This window comes from Chrysemys picta, chromosome 10 (genome assembly GCF_011386835.1).
Source record: "Chrysemys picta bellii isolate R12L10 chromosome 10, ASM1138683v2, whole genome shotgun sequence".
In the NCBI taxonomy this organism is placed as follows: Eukaryota; Metazoa; Chordata; order Testudines; family Emydidae; genus Chrysemys; species Chrysemys picta.
This window is the reverse complement of record NC_088800.1, coordinates 34,866,872-34,889,075: the sequence shown is the minus strand read 5'-3', so window position 1 is coordinate 34,889,075 and position 22,204 is coordinate 34,866,872. Positions and strand designations below refer to the sequence as shown.

General features: G+C 43.2%; 1 protein-coding gene across 4 annotated transcripts in view; it reads left to right on the top strand.

Annotated features, from left to right (window-relative positions):
- DAPK2 (death associated protein kinase 2) overlaps nucleotides 1-18,495 on the top strand; it is a 90,346-nt gene extending 71,851 nt beyond the window's left edge. For 3 of the 4 annotated variants that reach the window (XM_065559546.1, XM_065559545.1, XM_065559547.1), the window contains 3 exons: nucleotides 769-921; nucleotides 3,139-3,184; nucleotides 4,263-6,226. In XM_065559546.1, the coding sequence (XP_065415618.1) occupies nucleotides 769-921; nucleotides 3,139-3,184; nucleotides 4,263-4,913 (850 nt within the window). In that variant the 3' untranslated portion in view covers nucleotides 4,914-6,226. Of the gene's footprint in view, nucleotides 1-768; nucleotides 922-3,138; nucleotides 3,185-4,262; nucleotides 6,227-11,433; nucleotides 11,524-11,691; nucleotides 11,776-13,371 lie in introns of those variants that run through there. The other variant, XM_065559548.1, reaches the window with a different exon arrangement.
- The last annotated feature ends 3,709 nt before the right edge of the window (nucleotides 18,496-22,204 follow it).

Below are 22,204 nucleotides of genomic sequence, written 5' to 3'. Positions count from 1 at the left end.
GGCAGGATCACAGCCCTTTCCATCTAAAAGATTGCTGTATAGTGTTTTATGAGGATGATGACTGCATTGTATCCTTGCAGTTTTAAGCATGGAGCTGAGCTCCGACAGAATTAGCTCTTTATGTTCAATTTTATTGCACTGTAAGTCCTCTGGCTTGTCCTGGGGGCTAGTTTTAATCAACGCCATGTCCTCTTCCCACCCTGCAGAAATCAGAGCAAGGCCACAATTAATCTTCTCTATTTATGTGGACCTCTTGGGCCTAACTCTAGGTGCACATTGTACATAGATGCTTGCCAGTGAACTGCAGGCAGAAAAACAGCATGGGGCAGGAGTTTTTCCAAAAAGCCTACAGAGAGGTCACTGAACAGGACTTCCTTGATGGGAACTATGGGGGGACATTCCGTGACATAGCCTGTGGGTATTTGTGCATGTACCCCCGATACATTCATAGCAACTGGACCTCTCCTCCAGTGCGGATTATTTTTACCCTGGGCGGCAATAACCTGAGTGTGTCTCAAGGATGGGGGTGTCCGTGAATAGGGTCTTTGCTGTCGCACATGGAAACACATTAATGCTGCTTTTGTGAGTCTGTTTTGTAGCCATATGTATATGGTGACCCAGATTTGGGCCTTTTATTTCCAAATCTTCTTGGCTGCCCTGAAAGAGAGACCCACATTCCAACGTTGTCATTTCACAATCTCGGAATCACGTCAAAGTAACTTTATTTTTCCCCAATCAAAACATGATCCTCCTGTCTGGCCTGTTCAGGCTCAGCGGCGCATCCCCTTTCCTTGGAGAAACAAAGCAGGAAACTCTCGCCAACATCACAGCCGTGAATTACGAATTTGATGAGGAATTTTTCAGTCACACCAGTGATCTGGCAAAAGACTTTATCCGGAAACTCCTGGTGAAAGACACACGGTAAGTAAATGTACAGAAATGGCTGGCTGCCTTTCATGCCACCCAGACAAAAATGAGCACGCTGAGCAGTTCAGAGGTTTCATTTCAGAGTAGGGTCACTGTCCCAGAGTGAGTCATTAAGTACAGGTGTATTGCTATGTCCCTTGTAAATGTCTATATACAGAGGCCCTAAAAATATGCCGTGCCAAAATTCACCAAATGTGGCAAAATTTGGCATGCATTTTCTTTCACCAGTAGGGTTGGATTGGTTGTGTGGTTTTTTTTGTTTGTTTTGTTTTTGTTTTTTTTGTGAAGTGCAAATTACTGGAGTTTATTGGGTTTTAGAAGCTGTTCTTGTGTCTGGTAATTCTTAATTTTTTTTTATTGCCTCTAATGACATCTCACAATCCATGTGTCCTTGGTGGGTGGGTATGTCTGTGTGTGTGAGAGAGAGAGTTGATTTTATATTCAGTGTTTCAAAAACCGCTGCTCTGGATGGACAAATTCAGACTGAAAGTAAGGCATACATTTTTAACAGTGAGTAATTAACCATTGGAACAATAAAAGGGGCCTGGTGGATTCTCCATCACTGACAATTTTTAAATCAAGGGTGAATGTTTTTCTAAGAGATCTGCTCTAGGAATTATTTTGGGGAAGTTCTATCGGCCTGTGCTACACAGGAGATCAGACTAGATGATCACAATGGTTCCTTCTGGCTTGGGAATCTATTAATCACATGCTAAAGCCTGCAGATTGGCTTGCAGAGATTGCCAGGAAACCAGCTCCTATGTGTTCACTTGGAGGATTGTGTTCATCAATCTCAAACCTCCAGAGGGACACCCTAGCCACCATTTTCTCTTCGCTGTCTTCATGGAGTCCATCATTTGAGGCAGGATGGCTCTTATCCCAGGTCTGTAGTGGATGTTGGTAATTGCTCCCACACCCCAAGCCATAAGGAATTAGGAAGTGAGATGCACTTAGCCCTTTCCCGTTATTGCTGCAGACTCCTTGCTCTTCAGTTGTCTTAGTGTCAAATATGCTCCATTAACCCTTGTGCATCAGCTAGGTACACCTGGCACTTCTCTAGCAGCTATATGGGGCTTTTCCCCTACCTCATGGTGATTAGGGAACAACAGAGATTCTTTAGCTACTGCAATAGGGATTATAGGAGAGGGATCTCTGCTCCTGAAGTTTTTAATGAGCAGCAGGACTACCTTGCCACACTTCCTGCACTATGTTGGGGTGGGTGGAGAGAGTAAAGGGCATCCTTGTGGGTTATGTGCTGCTGAGCCTTCTGAAGAGTCTGTTTGTACTAGTGGGAGTGGTCATCGGATGTCCCCTGAAAACAAAGTGGGGGGCCACTTGCAGAAAGATGTGGGAAGGCAGGTCACTAGGGTGACCTCTAAAGACATCTGGGGGAGAAGGTAGATAGTGGGGGTTGTTGGGAGAAGGATGCCAGCTAGGGTATCTGTCCAAACACATCAGCAAATATTTCTACGAACCTCAGACCCCAGGATATGTTGGGGCATGTTGGAGTGTGATGTGAATGTTTTGCACAGGTTTAGCAAGTGCCTTTCAAGCAGGGCAGATCAGGCATGTTGATATCTGTGCTGTAACCAGCTGCAAAGGCAATACCATGTTTATGCCCATCCTGCCTGAAGGTGATAGTGTACTGTTCGCAGTGCTGCTAGGGGGTAGGAGAAAGTTAGATTTTCTGATTAGTTTTGAAGCATCCTGCCCAGGAATACTGCTTTCAGGAAAGAGCTTCAGAGTGACTTAATAGCTCATGCATTACAGACGTTTTCGATTACATTAATCTTCTATCAATTGATATAGAGAAAAAGTCAGACCAAGTGTGTGCAGGAAGAATTCACTCATTAGGCATGTTAGACTAGTAAGACAGATCATATCATGAAACATTAGCAGTGTTTCACCTCTTTTTAACAGAACAATGAGAGAGGGAGAGATTTTGATTGAGTGTAAATGAAAATTAAGTAGAGCTGACAGCTCTGCTGGGGGGTAGCACTGTATTAATACTGAAGCCAGAAACCTAACTGTTATGAACCCTGCTGCCCTACAGAGTAAAGTAGCCAGGAAAGTTGTACCTCACTGTAAGTAATCCTGGCACTACTGGTGACAGTGTTATAGGTACAATATTAAAATGTTGGTTCATAAACACTCTGGGAGAGGTGTATGGCAAGCAGCTTGGCTCTCATTTAAGTCTGTGTTTCATTGCAGGAAACGGCTCACAATTCAAGAAGCTCTCACTCATCCTTGGATAACGGTAAGGCCAAAGATATGGGTGGTGCTTCGGGATATGGACATTTGCTTCGGGATAAACTAGTACAGAATTTGTATGGGAATTTATATTTCCACACTAAAGGCTATGTGCCTAAATTGCAAGATAATTCATCATGGTTATGGCTTTCAGAAATCAGTTTGAATCAGACAGTGAATCTTAACCTCTCCATGTCTCACTTTCACCCATGAGCAAAGCAGGGAGAATACTCCTTCACAGGTAAGTTATGAGAAATAATTGGCTACTAAACACTCTGAGATCCCTGGATGCAAGACAAACAATAGTAAAAACCTGTTAAATTCCTTCCAAAAACTTGGATTTCTGCAAGCCTTAATCATGACTTCTGTTATTACAATAAAGCCAAGGGAGGGGTGACTGGAATATAAATAAATAGGCATACAGTATTCTGTATTAGAACACCATTTGTGTTGTTTTCATCTCTAATCACTGTTTGCATGGACACAAACCATACCTCTGGTGTAGTGCTTTTGGGTGTTGAGAGCTGACCATACCAAATGTGAAAACAAATCAGCTCCTTCAAAATGTCATTGGTGTAGTGAGCTAGTAGTTGTCTGGATTTGCTTGGTATTTGGATTTGTGTGGGTGTGTTGTTTTGTTCTAAGCAAAGCTTGCCTCCGTAGATAAATCTCTTAGTGAAAATACATTTAGCAATCTCAGCATGGCAAATACGGATGTTTAAACACCGGATTGTTCTCATTTTGTTATGTATTGTACAAAACATTGAGTGGACTGTTTTCAGGATTATTTTTTCCCCACAAATGTTGATGGTTTTGAGACTTTAACTGCACAAACTGTAGCATGCAAATAGTTCACGACCCTTTTATTTATTTACACTTGTCCTATGGGAATGAATGTTCAGTGCTTGTCACATCACCCCTTTTATTTTAATCAAATGCATGAAGGAGAATGACTGGAAACGATGCTTCTCCCTAGCATTGTGGAAATGCAGTTTGCATCCCTTGTCTGCTGTGTAGAGTTGACATTTGTGCAATATCTTGCAATCTTGATAAACAATCTATAATACTGGTTCTTCTGTCTGAAGACTCACCAGTTGATAGAAGAAACAAAAGTCCAAGAAAACAAGAAGTCTGAGAACAGTCAGCTGAAGACAAAACGTCTGAAAGAGTACACCATCAAGTGCCATTCAAGTATGCCACCAAATAACACCTACATCAACTTTGAGCGCTTTGCCCAGGTGGTAGAAGACATTTCTCTGACGGAACGTGGTTTCAGCACTCTGGCTATGTCCCACGACTCCCTGCAGGAGGACATCGATGCTCTGGTTTCCATATATAATGAAAAAGAAGCTTGGTACAAAGAAGAAAATGAAAATGTGAGACACAAGCTTTCACAGCTGAAGTATGAGCACCGTAAAATTGAATCCCTGAAGAAACATCTGCAGGATGACATCAAGACTGTAGGTTCTAGTCTTGCAAGTGTCACTGGGAAATACATTGATCTAAAGTCTCAGTATGAATCTCTGAGTCAGGAACTTTCTGAGGAACTCAGGTGGATCCAGGATTTAATGAGTAGTTTTCAGCTGGAGAATGGAAATGATGCATGTGTGAATGGAAACTTTAGCTCTGTTTTCAACAAAGATATTAATGAATCAGTAATGGAGCTGTTAAATAGATCTTGCTGTGAAGAATTCCTTGCGGGCTTGAATCTTGATGTTGCAGAATCAAGTCAGTAATACTGGTTAATAGGCAAAAATTTGCATTAGAACCCCTATCTTGCTGTCCGTCTGTCTCAATGTGCAGCAGTAAGAAATCATCTCGGTTTGTAACTTCAGCACAAAACCACCACCTATGCATTAAAACAGAAATATGGAAATGTTGCACAAACTATTGACCAAAAGCCTATACTCTGCAGTGGTGTTTGTGCTGACGTTGTGACCAGCTCAGTTCCTGAACTCTTAGAATTAGAAAATCACTTTGTTTTAGGGCATGTGCAATCCTGCAGTTAGTGCAGAATAACATTATAATAATATGTAGACATATAGGTCCTGAAAATTATTCACGTGAAATGAAATAGTTTTTCACTCCTTATTTACCAGCTTACACATGCTTTGAAGACTATAAAATCACCTGGTAGCATTCTTGTTTGGATGAGGAAAATAGTCTTGCAGACTTGCTGGGGATAATTCTGCACAGCAGATAATTAAAAACACTTATGAAGGTTATTGCAGCCCTTTAAAATGGAGTGAACGATGCAGTGATTTATCATTTCACACCATGAAAATCACAGCTAATGAAGGAAAGTTAAGGTTATTTTATAGGCCAGTTATTCAGGATACAGTCTCTTTCACTGTCATCACATGTTAGAACAGAGGTCCCCAAACTGTGGGGCATGCCCCTCTAGGGGGGTGCAGAGGAATGTCTAGGGGGGGGAAGGCTCCGTCACCACCCCCAGCCTTGGCCCCCTTAACCCTGTCGGGTCCCCCCCTCCCAGAGCCGGAGCCCTGCTCTCAGACCTGGCTTGAGGGAGGAGGGGCACAGACAGGGGTAAGGGATGGCACGAAGTAAAAAGTTTGGGGACCAGTGTTAGATACTTTTTAGTCCTTTAATGTGAAGTTCTTGCTATAAAAACAGGTACCTTTATGTTTCATGTACCAGAAATATTGTATTTGAAAGACAGAATGATAAATCTATAATGGAATGACTGGAGAACTGTGTATGTATATTTTGCTGTGCAAATACTAGATTATTTATGAGGATGATGATCCATCAGGCAGTGTCAATAGACCTTTGACTTTTATTCCATAATAAGAAAGGTTTGTCAAAGGAAACAATTCATTAACTCAGTGTGGTAGAACTTGAGACTCGTGTTTTTGTTCCAAAGGTCATTTTAGAAACTTATGAAAAAGGAAAAAAAGTCAATGTTTAAACTGAATAATGCACCATTTTCCTGTGTTTCAAAGGAAAGGTTATTTGCTCAGGCTGTATTTATGTGCACAAATGTAACCATTTCACGTTTTGGACACAATAAATAGTCTCTTATTCACGATGCTGTAGTCTCTGATGGGGAAGTCTGTGACTGAAATGGGGTATTTAAACATCTACTTGGTGAAGTAATTATAGGACCAGATTCTCTAGCTGGTTTATGGCTCCTTTGTGAGGCTGAGGTACTGCAAAGGGGCTGTAATCCAGTGGCAAATGCCCTGCAGAGAAAATGAATTTCTTGCTGGGGCATCTGTACCACACACACACACACACCCCTCCTTTCTCTCCCTCTGTTTCCCGCCCCCTAGGCATAAGGGGTGTGTCATGGGCCATGAAGGAGTGTGGTGGATCTGTGTTTCACATGGCAGTCCTTGACTGACAGTGTCCTTCAAAGGAACCATTACCAGTGGTGCAACCTAGAGCTGGAAGCAGCTCTAATTTGCTTCGGATCCAGGGTTGGCCCAGAGAATCAAAGAATAGGAACTTGACCATGCCATAGCAGGGCTCCAATGCAGGAATCAACCCCATGTTTTTAATGACCTGACATAAAGATTGCAGATTGTCAGAGAATATCTGCATGGCCAGTTCTGTGATACATCCAGTGGAAGTCTCTTGGGGCCAGGCCCATAGATTTGTACAGGGCCGGCTATTGCAATGGGGCTGATGTTGATCGGGCCTTTGTGCACTACCACAATACAAACAACATGCTCAAGCAAGGAATCTCTCCTCCCTGGGCTCTCAAGCTATGGCATGGCCATACCATGTCTCGCTCAGTGTTGCCTCTAGCAGCCCATTTGGAAATGGATGCAGTTGCTTTCCCTAAAAGGGTAAAAGTGAGAGTCACTCTGTACAGCTTCAGGCAAACTCTCCAGTTCTAGTGGCCAAAATCCCCCTTTTCTGATAATCATGCTCTGAACAAAGAGGACAAAGGGAGAGATGATATGTCAGATTTTTCTCTTTGTCCACCCCGCCCTCCCCCCAAAAGCCCACTCCTCTGTTCTGGAAAAGCTAATGATTTAAACATAATGGGCTGCTGTTCATAAGATTATAAGAATAATCCTGTTTATTATTTTTGTCTACAAAGCAATAATGTATTCTCATTCAGTTCACAGAGAATGATGAATCAGAAAGTGCCATATTCTCATAGTGACTTTAGGAGACTAGTGAAAAACCACACACATGTATATATTTGTTTTACACCTGTCTATAGCACAATAGCTGTGTCTGGTGTTGGGCAGAGAATAGACATGCACCCCATCCTGAGACACTTACATTCTACATTAGATGGGATGGAAGTAGAATTTTCAAAAGTTTCTAAGTGACTTAGGGGCATAAGTGACATTGTCTTTCAATGAGACTGAGGCTGCTAAGTAGAATCATAGAATATCAGGATTGGAAGGGACCTCAGGAGATCATCTAGTCCAACCCCCTACTCAAAACAGGACCAATCCCCAGACAGATTTTTTTACCCCAGTTCCCTAAATGTCCCCCTCAAGGATTGAACTCACAACCCTGGGTTTAGCAGGCCAATGCTCAAACCACTGAGCTATCCCTCCCCCTGAAGGGCCAGATCCTCAAAGATATTTAGGTGCCTAACTCCCACTGACATCAATGAGAGTAAGATGCCTGAATATCTTTGAAAAAGGGACTCAGGCTCAAAAGTCACTTAGGTGCTTAAATGAAAATTTTACCAAGGACCTAATAAATCTTATATCTCACTTGTAATTTTCAAGGGAACTTGAGGGAGGGAGGTGCTCAACTGTCATTGAGTGTCAGGCTTCTTTGAGAGTCCAAACCTAGAGCTCTGCCCAGTGCTGCCTGGTATGTTGAAGAGGACACTTCCAGAGGGACTAGACAACTTTTTCAGAATCGAGGTTCTCTTCCCCTCATTTTGAAAAATAAGGAAATAGAGTAAGATTCAAAATCTGGAGAAAAGACCCTCAGTGTACAGAATCTATCTGCCCCATCCCTGGCCCCATATTTCTGTCCATTTGGATTATCTCTGCGTATGGATATACTGGCACAGAGCAGAAGGGACATTAGAGCAGGTGCTCTGCTCTTTAGCATGTCTGGCTAATTATGACCCACTCCTCAAGGCCTGTGCTTTTTTCATGAGTTGAAGAAGGTCCCTGCTGTACCACTCCTGAGAAAGGATCATGTCCAGCTGAGAATGACAAGATCAGGACTTTGCAAGGTACTTAGCAATATGGGGCAACTGATTAACAACAGTCTGGAGTATCATAAAACTAATTATTTTGGTGGAGCTTCAAGGGTTCTGCCATTGAACGAGCACTTAAATGTTTTTGACAATTGTACACCTGACATTTAACAGTGACATTTTGTAGGTCTAACCTGATTTCTCACCAGTCTTTTTGACTTAGCGCATTTGTGGCATGCTGCCTAGCTCCTTATAATGTGGGGAACTAACATCTCATGCTTCAATATCCAGGGTCAGTTGTGCACAGATGTTGTCTATCTTTAATGGAGAAGGAGGGCAGGCTGATAATTTCAGCTCTTTTCTATCAGAGGTATTGACATACTTTGCCACTGGAGATGAAATATCAGCCTCTGTATTCATTGTACAGGTTTCAAAGCTGAGGACAGCTTCGGAGAATGATGGGAAGCAGAAGCAGTGCAAATGGTTCAGGTGTTTGCCATTAGGCTTTAAACATTTCTCTGTGCAACAGTGAAAATTGTCCTGGATTTCCCACAAAAAGCGTTCTTAGAATTGACATTTTCACATCCTGCTCTATAGAAAAAGTATGCATTTAACTTGTGGTCCTATTCATATGGCCTCCCTGCCCTCTGGTGGCCCAGAAGGGCTAGGGTCCGGTATTGGCCAAGACTGAAGGACGGGTCGTGTCGTGCTCTGCTATACTATGGTAAATCCTCTGGCATTTTTACATTGATTACCTGATTTTTCAGAAGTGCTGAGCGCTACAAGGTTCCATTTGAAAGGGATTTGTGAAACCTCAACCCTTCTGATGATCAAACGATGACTATCTTACAACATATCTTCAAGTTGTTACATACTTTTTGTCTGTTGCATAAAAATGTTTGTTAAAATCTTTGAGCCAAAGCTGAACAACTTGCACTTAGATGCTGCTGACTCTGAGGTTGCCCTTGGGCTGACAAGTATTTCAGAATACATGTGCATAAAGCTTTAAAACTCTGAGTCCCTCATTGACGCTGATGTCCTATGGCACCTCCTTGCTCTCTCTCCCTTTCTTACCAAGATTCTGTAAAATACACTAGCAGACAGGCTACAGCCAAATTGCAGAACAACTGACAAGAAAAGATGTGGTGTTGTACCCTGTTATAGGTGTATTGTTTAGAACAGTGTTGGCTGTTTAACAGCATTATAGCTTGTGTGAAAGCGAATGTGTCTGCTCAACAATATTACCAGTTTCCTGACAAGATGTTTAAATCTTTGAGGGTGCACTTTCCATCCTGCTCTGGTGCTTCTATTTCCTTTCTTGTTTAATTCTAGTCCAATTAAATCTAAGCATTTCTGGGTCTCCCACCACCATAACATCTACTTACAACATAAGTTCCCTGGGCCCCATTTACTGATGTAGCATGTGTACCGTAACTGATATTAAATGTCAGCTAACGTTCTCTCATTTTATTATCAGGAGTTTGGGAAAAGTTCCCATTTTTAGTTTGCACTATTTCATGAAAATGATACTTCAGGACAGGCAGCATACAAATGAAACCTATGTATTAGGTTACTTTTCCTGTTCAGTTCTGAATCAAACCTATTGGTCTCACAACCTAAATGAGCACCTCCTGCAATCCATCTTACTTAACTGTCCAGTTCTTGTACTGTAAATCACTTCCAGTTGAGAGCTATCTTTGTTATAACTTTGTTCTTATGTCCTGTTTCACTGCTCAGCAAACCCCTCATAGTTGTAGCCTATTCAGGTCTTTGCCATTGCTTCAGTACTCTACTGACCTACTTCCTGGGTCAGCGGAGAAGCAGCACTGTTGGTGCATTACAATTTGATGTGTGAGTAGCAGAGGACATGTAGATCTCTGAAGTTTCTCAGTATTTCTTGTTCATACGGTATACAGTCTCCAGTTTCAAAACTGGATTAGTAAGGCCCTCAAAAAGTTACTGTGTCGATTGGTAGCACAAAACAGCACTATCGAGGTGGGGTTATCAAATCCTTCTGGTAAATAGTAAACCCAGTAAACTTACACACCAAAAAGACATGCTGGGTGGGGGTGGGGGGGAAGAGATCTGAAATTAGGGAAAGGTCCACTCTGAATTTTGGCTGAAGCTTAGCTTTCTAAAGGGCCCAACGTGGAAACCCTAAATATTAACACATCCAAAGCTGGAGATCTAGGATCTGAACTTTGTCACTAAGGCTCATCTCTAGAAAAAGCTGTGCACATTAGATCAGAGAATCAATTTGTGCTGTTTACTTTTAGCATCACACTCCGCTTGAACAATGAAAGAAGTACACTCGTCTGTTTCCCCTTTACTCTGGAGGAACTAATAGTGACTCTAGCGTTAAGGCTGATCTGAGATTTTGCCTTTGATGGGACCTTAAACCCTCTCAGGAGTTGAAACAGTGGCTTGGCTTTAAAAAGCTAAACCAATACAGAATGCGTGTCAGAGTCAGGACACTGGAGTAGATGGACCACAGGTCTGGGCTGGTATGACAATTCCTAGCTCCCTATGACAGATGTTCAAGTTAATACTACTTGGTCTGTCAGCACCATGGATTATGAGGGTTCCTTATGCATTTAACTATGGCAGCTGGATGGAATAAATTTTAAATGCTCATTCCTTCCAAAGGGGTCAGAGGTAGAGCCGGGCTACCTCTTTCCTTCCCTAAAGGGCCTTGACTAAGGAACCCCATAGGGTTCTGTTCTGTCATCATTCCTAAGCGACACTTGTCAAATCCCTGTGGAAGGCTGTGGAGCTACAGGCTAAAATGTCATCAGTATGCTGACAACGGCTCTCCATCTCCTTCTCAACCGCTCCTGATGGAGCCCTTTCCATGCTCTCCCAATGCCTTTTAGAGAAAGGGACTTGTATGAAAGCCAATGGGCTCAGGCTCAATCCAGATAAGACAGAGGTGCTACAGGTCAGCAGAGGGAAGTATTCTGAAGAATTAGCACAGTCAAGAACTTCTCCCTCAGCTGAGCTCCTCTCTCTGGTTTTTAACTCAGTTCAGTGTGTAACTGACACAAGCAGAGTCATGTTTACTTTCTGTCCCTAGGGAAAGCTAAGCAATAAACTTGTCATCTCTTGTCTTCCAGCCAATGGACAAGCGGCAGGCCCTGGTGAGGCGAGAATCTGTCATTAACTTGGAAAACTTCAAAAGGCAATATGCCAGAAGGCGATGGAAGGTACGGCACTGGGACATTAATACTGATGTAATACTTACTTATCCTGAGGGGCTTCGAGGGCAAACTAATGTTTGCATAGTGCTTTGAAGCCGTAAAGCACTATAGCTGTATGTTAGGGATTTCTACATTGCAAGTGTCACTTAATTCTCATCTCTCCCCCTTCCCCAGCTCTCTTACAGTATTGTCTCACTGTGCAACCACTTATCTCGCTCACAGATGAGAAAGGTCCCACTGATGCAGGATGAAAGTTTGGTAGGTACATTGAAAAAACAAAGGGAAGAGAGAAGGGAAAAGCAACCATTTTACTGCGATATGAATCTTGCTCCCCTAGCATGGGCACCGAAGGTCCAAAAAGCATCAGAACTGCCATGGTTCTGGGTAGTCAACCCATGGAGAAGCCAGACTATGAGCTGCTGTACTTTTTTGTACCCTGGGCCATTGCTCCAACAGTGCTATCTGTGGCATAAATGGGGAGCAAGGAGTGGCCAGTCGCTCTGCAAACTGTATTCACTGGCCAAAATTATGATATGGGGGAGTAGTATGAAAGTTGCACTAGGTACATGGCTACCATAGTGATGAACATGGTATCAAACCCTTAACTGAGAGAGGCGAGGGGGTGCAGTTGCTCTGGGCTGGGTGGGGAAGGGGGGAATTTCATCCCAAAACCTACTATGTATTGTAGTTTCCCCCATGCAAAGCCAAAGTAAATGGGCTTTGCATAGGGAATGGGAATTTGATGCTAAAGGCCAATCTTGCACTCCTGATGCCAGTGGGATTTTGCAATAGATTTCAATAGAAGCTCCCTATGTGAGCAAACATGGACTAAGGAAGCACTTGAATATAAAAGGTCTTATCTAAAATGGGAAAACCCTTGTGTTCATAGAATCATAGAATATCAGGGTTGGAAGGGACCTCAAGAGGTCATCTAGTCCAACCCCCTGCTCAAAGCAGGACCAATTCCCAACTAAATCATCCCAGGCAGGGCTTTGTCAAGCTGGGCCTTAAAAACCTCCAAGGAAGGAGACTCCACCACCTCCCTAGGTAACGCATTCCAGTGCTTCACCACCCTCCTAGTGAAATAGTGTTTCCTAATATCCAACTTGGACCTCCCTCACTGCAACTTGAGACCATTGCTCCTTGTACTGTCATCTGCCACCACTGAGAACAGCCGAGCTCCATCCTCGTGTTCAATGGCTTCTCATGAGAGCACATCGCTGGACAGTTTGTATTGCTTAAACTTTAGGTTTGCAGAAACATGACTCGAAAAATTCATTAGGTTGGAAGTATAACAAGCTTATGTACTCCTGATGCATTTTTGTCTAAGTATTCTATTCTATATAGGTTCTTATACTATCTATAATTTTTTAGTGGGCCTTATTTTTATTTATTTATTTATTTATTGCTTTATTGTTTACATGCATTTGCCCAGTTTCCATTTGGCCAAAGATAAAGTGGGGGTTTCTGTCAGGCTGTTTTGACTGTGAGCTTTGTTCCTAGAAAAATAGGAACAAGGATATCCTGCTTTAGGATCAAATCAACAATCCCACTACAGGCCATCTGCTGTACTTTGGCTGGGAGGTCACTTATTTTAGTTTTGGCCCAATAATCTCATCTGGGAACAGCCACCGCAAAGTGGACAAACCCGTCTAGAATCCTGTGTCTTGCTGTGGTCTCCAGTTGTTGGGGAAAATATCCCCAATGCAGCTTAGAGAACCTCAGTGATGTTTCTCTTAGCTCTCCTGCTTATCCCCCCCCCATAGGTGACTGATTAAGTATGTGTTTGCTAATCTATGTAGGAGCTCTGTATCTCATTCAGCAGACTGAAACATGACAGCCTCTTTATTTCAGAGAAATTGTGAAAGTGACCAGGAAGAAGATCTTTCCCAAAGAAATGGCACTCATCTGAGGAAAAGCAGCATATTTTAGTGTATCTAGTATTCACACTAGAGAGACACGGGAGGAAAACCTCATCTTGGCTAAAAACGCAGCCCTAACAGCAGAGCTGGTTTATGGTCAGATTCAGTGATGATGTGCTGCTCGCTTTTCAAATTACACAGAGCACCTGCATAATATTATTCAAGATCCGCTGAAAGCTTACAAAACTCGGGAGTCCGGATTCCCTGAGAAGTGCGGCAGCACCGACACCATCGGAATAATTTTACTTGTAGAGCTTTTCATTCTTCTTCAAATTCATCTGTGAACTGTGATATCACCTGTATCCAGAACATTGTTTTCACTGACATTCTCTTAAGTGTAGCGCAATTCACATTCTGAGCCATATATAAGAATGTGTGAATTAATACCAAAGGATCAGCCTTTATGGCAGTGAAGCTGTTATTGCTTCTTAAGCAAACTTTTACAAATAATTGTTGTTGTTGTTGTTAGTAACACAGATACACGTGTCTGAGAGGTGTCTGCAATAATACCGCTATCCTTGTTGTGATGAAAAGTCATCATATTTTTCCATTTTATCATCGAAGGCGCTAGCCTGATAGCATGGAAATGGTGTAAGGAGTGGACCTGGGTGGATTTTTTTGCAGCAAACAGTATGCATTTGTCAACAAACTGAAACTATTCACAGAATCAATGCAAAGGACTGAATAGTTTGAGCAAAAAATTTTTTTTCCAAAGACTGAGATGCCATTGGAGAAGTGGTGGTGCCGCCACTTCCTTATAAGCTTTAGCCTAGTGGTTAGGGCACTCATGCCAAACCCGGATTCAATTCCCCCTTCTACCTGAGATGGAGAAAGGATTTGAACTTGGGGCTCCCTCGAAGCAAAAAAGTGCCCTAGCCACTGGGCTATGGAATATTCTGATGTTGAGCTCGCTCAGTCTCTCCTGTTGAAGCAGTTTTACAGTGTATAAATAATTAAATAGTCATTGGAGCAGGGATTTGATCTGGTGACTTCCACCTCCCATGTGAGTGCCTCAGCCACCGGCTATAGAGTCAGTCCCACACTCTGTCTGCCTGGACCAATGACTATTTGTGCTTTATCCTAGGGACCACTCTCTATAAATCTGTGAAAATAAGCTCTATACCGGTATAACTGCATCCACACTAGGGGGTTGCGCCACTTTAACTATATTGGTTTCTAAGCCAATATAGTTAAATTGATACCAAAAATATGTGGAGACCAACCCTTTATTTTGGGTTGGATGTAGCTAAAACCACAAAGCAAACTGTTTGTTCTACAAAATTTCACCTGATTTGAACGGTTTTGTATCAGTCATCCCAAGCTTGAGATTTTAACTGGTTAGAATTGCAAGTTTGTGTTGAAACATAACCCAGGTGAATTTTGCCTGGCTTCAGGTTTCACTGTGAACATTTTGCAAAGCATTAAAAATCAAGTTTGAGTCATAGCTTTATATCCTTTTTTAAGTGGGGATAAAAACATGCATAGTACATGCATCAGGAGGAAATATCCAGCATCCAAGAAGGAAGAGGTAGCATAAGTGGAAGCAGAAAGGAAAGTGTGAGGGAAGAGGCACAATGGTAAGTAGGTGGGAACTAATCAGTGAGGAGGAATGACTGAAAGGGACACTAGGAAGGGGGTGGATAAAGAACTGGGGAGGTTAGAAAAGACCGGAGGAGAGAAGGGAAAATAGGGTTAGGAGGATTATGAAGGAAAGGGATGGAAAGAGGAGTGTTTCCACCAAATGTGAGACCACAGTCTGAAGCAGCTGATGTAAAAAATAGGCTACCTCATGTTCAACAGTGCTCTAGACCATGGCTAAGTCTATGGTGATCCTCAGCCTGTAAAGCCTGTCTTCACTAGGATAAAAAGGTGTGTTCCGAATTTGAGTTAGCAAACACAAGGTAAAACCCTAGTGAAGACAAGGCAGTTTGTTTGCACAGGTTAGCTGGTTGAGGTTAAGATTACAGGGGTGGCTAGGGTTTATCTGCTAACTCACGATAAAACTACAAGTGCCTTGTCTTTACTAGGATTTTGCCTTGTGATAGCTAATTCATGTTAAGAACAAACCTTTTTTCCTATTGAAGACAATGCCTAACTGACCAATTACGGGGTATCAGAATTATGCAGCAATCTCTTTCTCTCATGTAGATTTCTACAATACATTCTTAGCTGCTCTTGACTTCCCTTAGCTTGTTCTTCTTGTTCAGAAGTCTGATTCTAAACTCTTTGAGATGGAGCCTCAGATGGCATAACGTGTCCTACCTCCATGGAAGTTGATGAGCTATGGCAATTTAAGACCAGCTGAGGCTCTGCCTCAGTGTTTCTACTGTTTCCTTGTTCTGTCATTAGCCTCAGTGACTGGCATTGTCTTGGTAGCTCCTTTTTGTCTTTCCCCACAGAGAAATAAGTGCTACATCTTTGTCTTTGTTACAAGTTGCTTCCAAAAATTCACTTATCACAGCAGTAGTGCCTGCTTCCCAACTGTGATGATAGTGAAGTAAAGGTTAGATTACTGAGAGCTAGACAGACATTGTGCATGACAAATCTGAACCAGCACTTAGATACTGTGCTGATAGGCCACCGGAGAAAAGTCTAGGGTAGGTGATTGGGAATATGGACTTGAGCCTTGTTCGGAATGTTTATTGTAAAATCTGAGATTGCTTGCCTACTTTTTTTTTTTTAATTAACTTAATTCTGCTTTGATCAACTGTTCCCTGAGTACTAAGCCTTGTTTTTAATTGAGGACAACTGCCTTCTGTAGCTAGACCAGGTACTGCAGCAGCATCTGAACACCGGAATGGCATTGTGAGGAACGCTGGGTTTGGCTTACTTGTCAGCATCACTTTGCAGAACAAACACTTCTCTTTGCACTTTTTATATTGAAGAGTCAGCCAGGTACCCAACAGAGCAATGTTTCTACCCATTTTCTTCTTTGCTTACTCGCTACAGTTCTCTGTGTATAATATTTAATATCTCCCAAATTAAGGTAAGTTTTCTAATGATTACAGTTTAGGTCACTAAGAATTCGTGTTTATTTCAGTGTACAAGGAATTTATTTTTGTGTTCACTTTCAGGAGAGGGATGTTTCATGTATCCGAGCCACTTGGTCATATGTACATCTTTAAAACCCTCCTTAATTAGTTTACACTGTTTGTACCGCAGTATGCATTATATCTGATTCTTCATCTCTCCCAGCTTCTAAAGTCCTGAGCCGTTATCACTTTTCTAAGTAGGCATCCAGACAGCGAGTAATTGCTGAACACTGGCTACAATGCACCTATATCACATGGACCAAGCAAAATATCAATTCTGTTTTATGCAGTATTCTAGATAGCCCAATTGACTATTAAGGATGAAAGGGGATTATAATATTACATTAACATAAATGGTACAAATTCAATATTAAAACCTAGGTTTTGATAAATGTATATTGTACAATCATACTGAGGACTTCCAACACTGTCCGTAGTGTGTTCTATATGTTATAATATACCACATTCAAATAAATATATATAGCTTTATTAGCTGTTGTGCTGATATTTTAATGTACCATTGCCTTAATATTATTGTTATTTTCCTGGTTCCACATCTAAAATTATACTTGCTCTTCTACTCACTCACCCAGTACCTCTGTGTTTACAAGCTAATGGAGACCAAGTCTTCAGTGTATTGTTCAGTTACCTATTTTTATATATTTTTTTAAAAATAGAATATATCAGCTTGTGTAGACTTAAACATTGGACTAAAAGTGAATTTGCACTGTAGTAATGGATACATAAAGAGAGAATAGTGCATAGGAAAACTATTTTCTTTTCATTCTATAGAGGAATATTTATAAAGAGAACCACTAAAAATATATATTTGAAAAATCAATGGCTCCTCCACTTGTCTCCCAGTTTCTAAGTTCAGGATTCTCTTTGTCCTGTCCCACGTGATGGTGCTCAGATTAGCCTGAGTTTATCAGATGGCTGAGTTTATCAGAAAGACATGCTGAGCACCCACACCTCTAATTTGAAGTCTGCATGAAAATCCGGCCCCTGAGCCCTGGTTATAGTAACATCCTAGATTATAACATCAGACATTGCTTTGGGCCCAGTCCTGTGAGGAGTTGAATGCCCTCACCTCCCACTGAAGTCAATATGAGTTATCATTTTTCAGGATTTTGGCCTTTAGTTTTGGCTGTACCCCTGTGCAACTAAGGACATGAGTATGTAGTAATAACCACAACTGTACTGTCACTCTCAGATAAAACAGCATTGCCCTCATTTCCTTACTATGTTCTGTGCGCCTGTAGCTTCACATGACTTGTGTGGGATGTGGCGTTCAGTGCAAGGGAACCACCAGGGGAAACACTCATATTTGAGCAAAACTATTTCCTGATCTTTTTTCAAATACTAATTCAATGCCTGTGTATATTTTGGAGGTTTCGGTGCAAACTCTAGTCACTGATTTACTAGTACATTTCCTTCCAAATGTATTTGTAACTTTGAAGTCTATACCTATATATTCTGTTGGGGTGAAATTCACTCCTGTGCAGAAGGGCCAGTACAAGGCATAAGCACCACTTAGTTAAGCTCTATCTAGAAGACTTACGTGGTTCATAGTCCTCGTCCTGGCTCTGTGCATAGTTGTGAATTTCACTCTTAATGATTTGGAATCTTAAATACAATTATCCTAGTACAACAGCCTTGAGTTTCCCCTTGATACTGAAAGTAGAATGTAAGAATTTACTTCATTATAATGGTTGCACATATTACAGGACTTGCCTCTTTGGGAGAAGATCTATATTTTTAATGCATACCTGGCCCCTTGGGAATTTGAAGAAGAGGGATGCAATAGTCTGATTTATAATAAAATATTTATTTATTCTTTAGTCAATTGACATAATTTGGATATTTTATTATTGGCGCATCCGTGCTGTTTCTAACCTCTGTACCTATGTTTTTTAGGAGATATACTCAGATTTTTATTGAGTACCTGGCAAGAATACAAACTCTGTCAGAACGCATGAAATATATTTGTCATTCTGATTTGCGAATAAAACTTTGCAAAATATTAATGTGTGTAATCTCTTTATTTCCCTGTGCATTTGTAGGGAATAGAGAGGGAAGGATGGTCCAGTGATTAACTGGGATGCTGGAGACTCAGTTTTTAGCTCTGCCACAGGCTTTCTGTGAAGTCTTGGGCAAGTCACTTATCCTCACTGTGCCACAGTTCCACATCTGTAGAATGGGGATTATAGCACTTCTGTACCTCACAGGAGTGCTGCAAGGATAAATAAATTAAAGATGGTGAGGTGTTCGGATATTAGAGTAATGGGGGCCATATAAATACCCGAGAGAGAATTTAAGAAATTTTCTACTGTGCTGCTGCCATATTAGAAATGCTATCAGACGCTCTTCTCGGCAGTTGGTCAGATTTGTACCTGAGGGTAAATGCTAAAGAGAGCTGTGTAAAGCTGCTGGAGTTTCTGTCCATTTTGCAAACCTGGGGGCAGGATGTTTATGCAGCAGGGAAATGAAGCTGATCCTAAGGGTCTCAGAAGCAAGTGTTACACAGGTCCTATGATATCAAACATAGCAGTGCCAGCAGACAGGCGACAAAGAAATAGGGTGACCAGATCACAGGGATGAAATATTGGGACATGGAGAAGGGGGGGGGTGGAGCAAAAAAAAAAAAAGCAGTTTCGCAGGGGCCGGGGGCATTAGCAGGCCCCGGCCGTGCCGCCGGATCGCACACAGCGCCCCAGCTGCGCACGCTGCCTTCTCCGCGGAGCCTCCCGCACCCTGGCCCACCCCGGGCACATGCAGCGCGTCCCGCCACTGGCGGGGAACCCCGCGCCTCTTCCGCTCAGCTGCGCTCCAGTGGCTCCTTCCCGGCGGGGTGAGCCTCTGGAGCGCAGCTGAGCGGGAGAGGCGCGGGGCTCCCCGGTAGCAGCGGGGAAGTTTATCAGTTTGGGAGACCCCGGCCAGCTCCTCACCCCTGTCCGCCGGCCGCCCTGCCTGGGACAAGTCTCGCCCCCGCAGCTCCTCTCCACTGTGTGTCTCTGGCGGGCGGCCCACACCCCCGGGCTGCGCCACCCACCCAGGCCCTGCCCGTTCTGCGCTGCCCCGGGACTCACTGCGCTGCCCCATGGACTGCAGGGTTGGAGCAGCCTCTGCGCTGCACTGCAGCGCTCCTGGCCTCGGCCGGCCATGGCCTGTGTGCCCACACTGCTGCACAGGGGCATCTCCTCCCCAGGCCCAGCTCAGGATCCAATGGGGCAGTGAGGGGGCGAGGCTGGGGGTGGGGATTTGGGAAGGGATTCAATGAGGGAACGAGGGGGCGGATTCGGGGCGGGGGGGGGCGAGAGCCCCTCCGGGCTCTGCCTGTGCGCCGGAGTGGAGGGCAAAATTGTTTGTGTGTCCCGACCGAATATCGGTTGGGATGCAGGACAAACAAGCAAATATCGGGACAGTCCCGATAAAATCGGGACGTCTGGTCACCCTACAAAGTGTCAGAGAATAACAGAGTTCTCACTTTTTGTTTGGGTACAGCAAGTCAGATACTTTATTTTCTCTCTATCAATTGTATGGAGGGAGAGAGCTAAACAGGTCTCCCAACAGGTAAACAATTACAGCAAGCATTTATACCTTTTGTTACAGACAATAATGAGCAACAGCTGCATTTTGTTTATACATAGGTCATTCTGATATCTGGTTTTGCTCACTAATGTAGACTCTTACTCTACATTCCATATTATCTACACAAGGTCGCAACAACTTCTCACACAGTTCTTTCCCACTCGCCTCACACATTCCTCGCTTCTACAAATCTCGCGTTATCCGGGTTACAGTTAGCCTGACTCTTGCTAACAAACTGTCATAAATTGCATCCCCTTCCTGTCAGTTCTTTCTCTGCGTCCACAAAAGAAATAGCAACAGCACAGGAGGAGGCTGCCCCACTAAGCCTGCCGGGCTCAAGATGTGGCATGGAATGCGAGAGCATTTAGGCTGCTGGCAGCCTTGGAGGAGCTGATTTAGGGTGCCAGTCAGGTTGGAGGTGTAAGTGGCAGAAGTGTTGCAGCACTGCAGGCTGGTGCATTATTCTGTCTGCTGCAGAATGCAGCCACTTGGAGAGGGGTAGGGCTCAGAGGATATGAAGTCCCGACACCCAAGTGCCAGTGCCTAGAGGAGTTGCCTCAACATTTGCCTGGAACAAATTTCATCTCTTTTCTACGTGCGCTGCTGACCTGTCAAAGTTACACCCCAAAGCTGGTGCCTGGCACCAATGCAGTCCAGCAGCTGGCTGGCTGGGGGAGTTGTGGGGACCTAGGGCACTGCGGACGGCAGGCAGAAGTGGGAGTGTGTTGGAGAAAGCACAGCAGTGCTGCATGAGTCAGAAAAACAAGCAAACAAAAAAGGTAAAGTCACTTTTTCCCCTCGTTTAGCATGTGCGGGGGATAACAAGAGATACTTACATTGGAGAGGAGGATCATTGTGACATGATGCAAGGCATGCCTCCTCCTCCCAGGCACCGCACATGTTCCCTCCAGCATGCACCTAGCTCCTGCCAACCCAAGGAGCAAGAGAGTGGTACTGGGACTGGAATGTGACCACCAAGCTGTGGGACATCAGACAAACCCTTCACATCCTCAGTTACATTTTTAATCTGCAACCTTTAAGTAACTGAAAGCTCTATTATTACCAGCTCTGAACCCTGCATGAACACATTGATCATATCTTGGTGTAAGTGACTTTTCAAAAGTTAATACTGTTTACATTTGGATGTGGGTCAGGAAAGCTATTTAATTTTGTGTATGGTTTCAGAGTGGTAGCGGTGTTGGTCTGTATCAGCAAAAACAACAAGGAGTCCTTGTGGCACCTTAGAGATTAACAAATTTATTTGGGCATAAGCTTTTGTGGGCTAGAACCCACTTCATCAGATGCATGGAGTGGAATATACAGGAGCAGGTATAAATACCTGAAAGGATGGGCTTGCTTTACCAAGTGTGAGGTCAGTCTAATGAGAGAAATCAATTAACAGCAGGATACCAAGGGAGGAAAAATAACTATTGAAGTGGTAAGAGAGTGGCCCATTACAGACAGTTGACAAGAAGGTGTGAGTAACAGTAGGGAGAAATTAATATTGGGGAAATTAGGTTTTGTAATGACCCAACCACTCCCAGTCTTTTGTCAGGCCTAATCTGATGGTATCCAGTTTGCAAATTAATTCCAGTTCTTCTACCTCATGTTGGAGTCTGTTTTTGAAGTTTTTGTTGTTGAAGAATTGCCACTTTTAGGTCTGTTATTGAGTGACCAGAGAGATTGAAGTGCTCTCCTATTGGTTTTTGAATGTTATGATTCCTGATGTCAGATTTGTGTCCATTTGTTCTTTTGCATAGAGACTGTCCGGTTTGGCCAATGTACATGGCAGAGGGGCATTGCTGGCACATATCACATTGGTAGATGTGCAGGTGAACGAGCCCCAGATGGTGTGGCTGATGTGGTTAGGTCCTATGATGGTATTCCTTGAATAGATATGTGGACAGAGTTGGCACCGGGGTTTGTAGCAGGGTTTGGTTCCTGGGTCGGTGTTTTTGTTGTGTGGTGTGTAGTTGCTGGTGAGTATTTGCTTCAGGTTGGGGGGCAGTTTGTAAGCGAGGACTGGCCTGTCTCCCAAGGTCTGTGAGAGCGAGGGATCGTCCTTCAGGATTGGTTGTAGATCCTTGATGATGTGCTGGAGGGGTGTAGGTGACGGCTAGTGGGGTTCTGTTACTTTCTTTG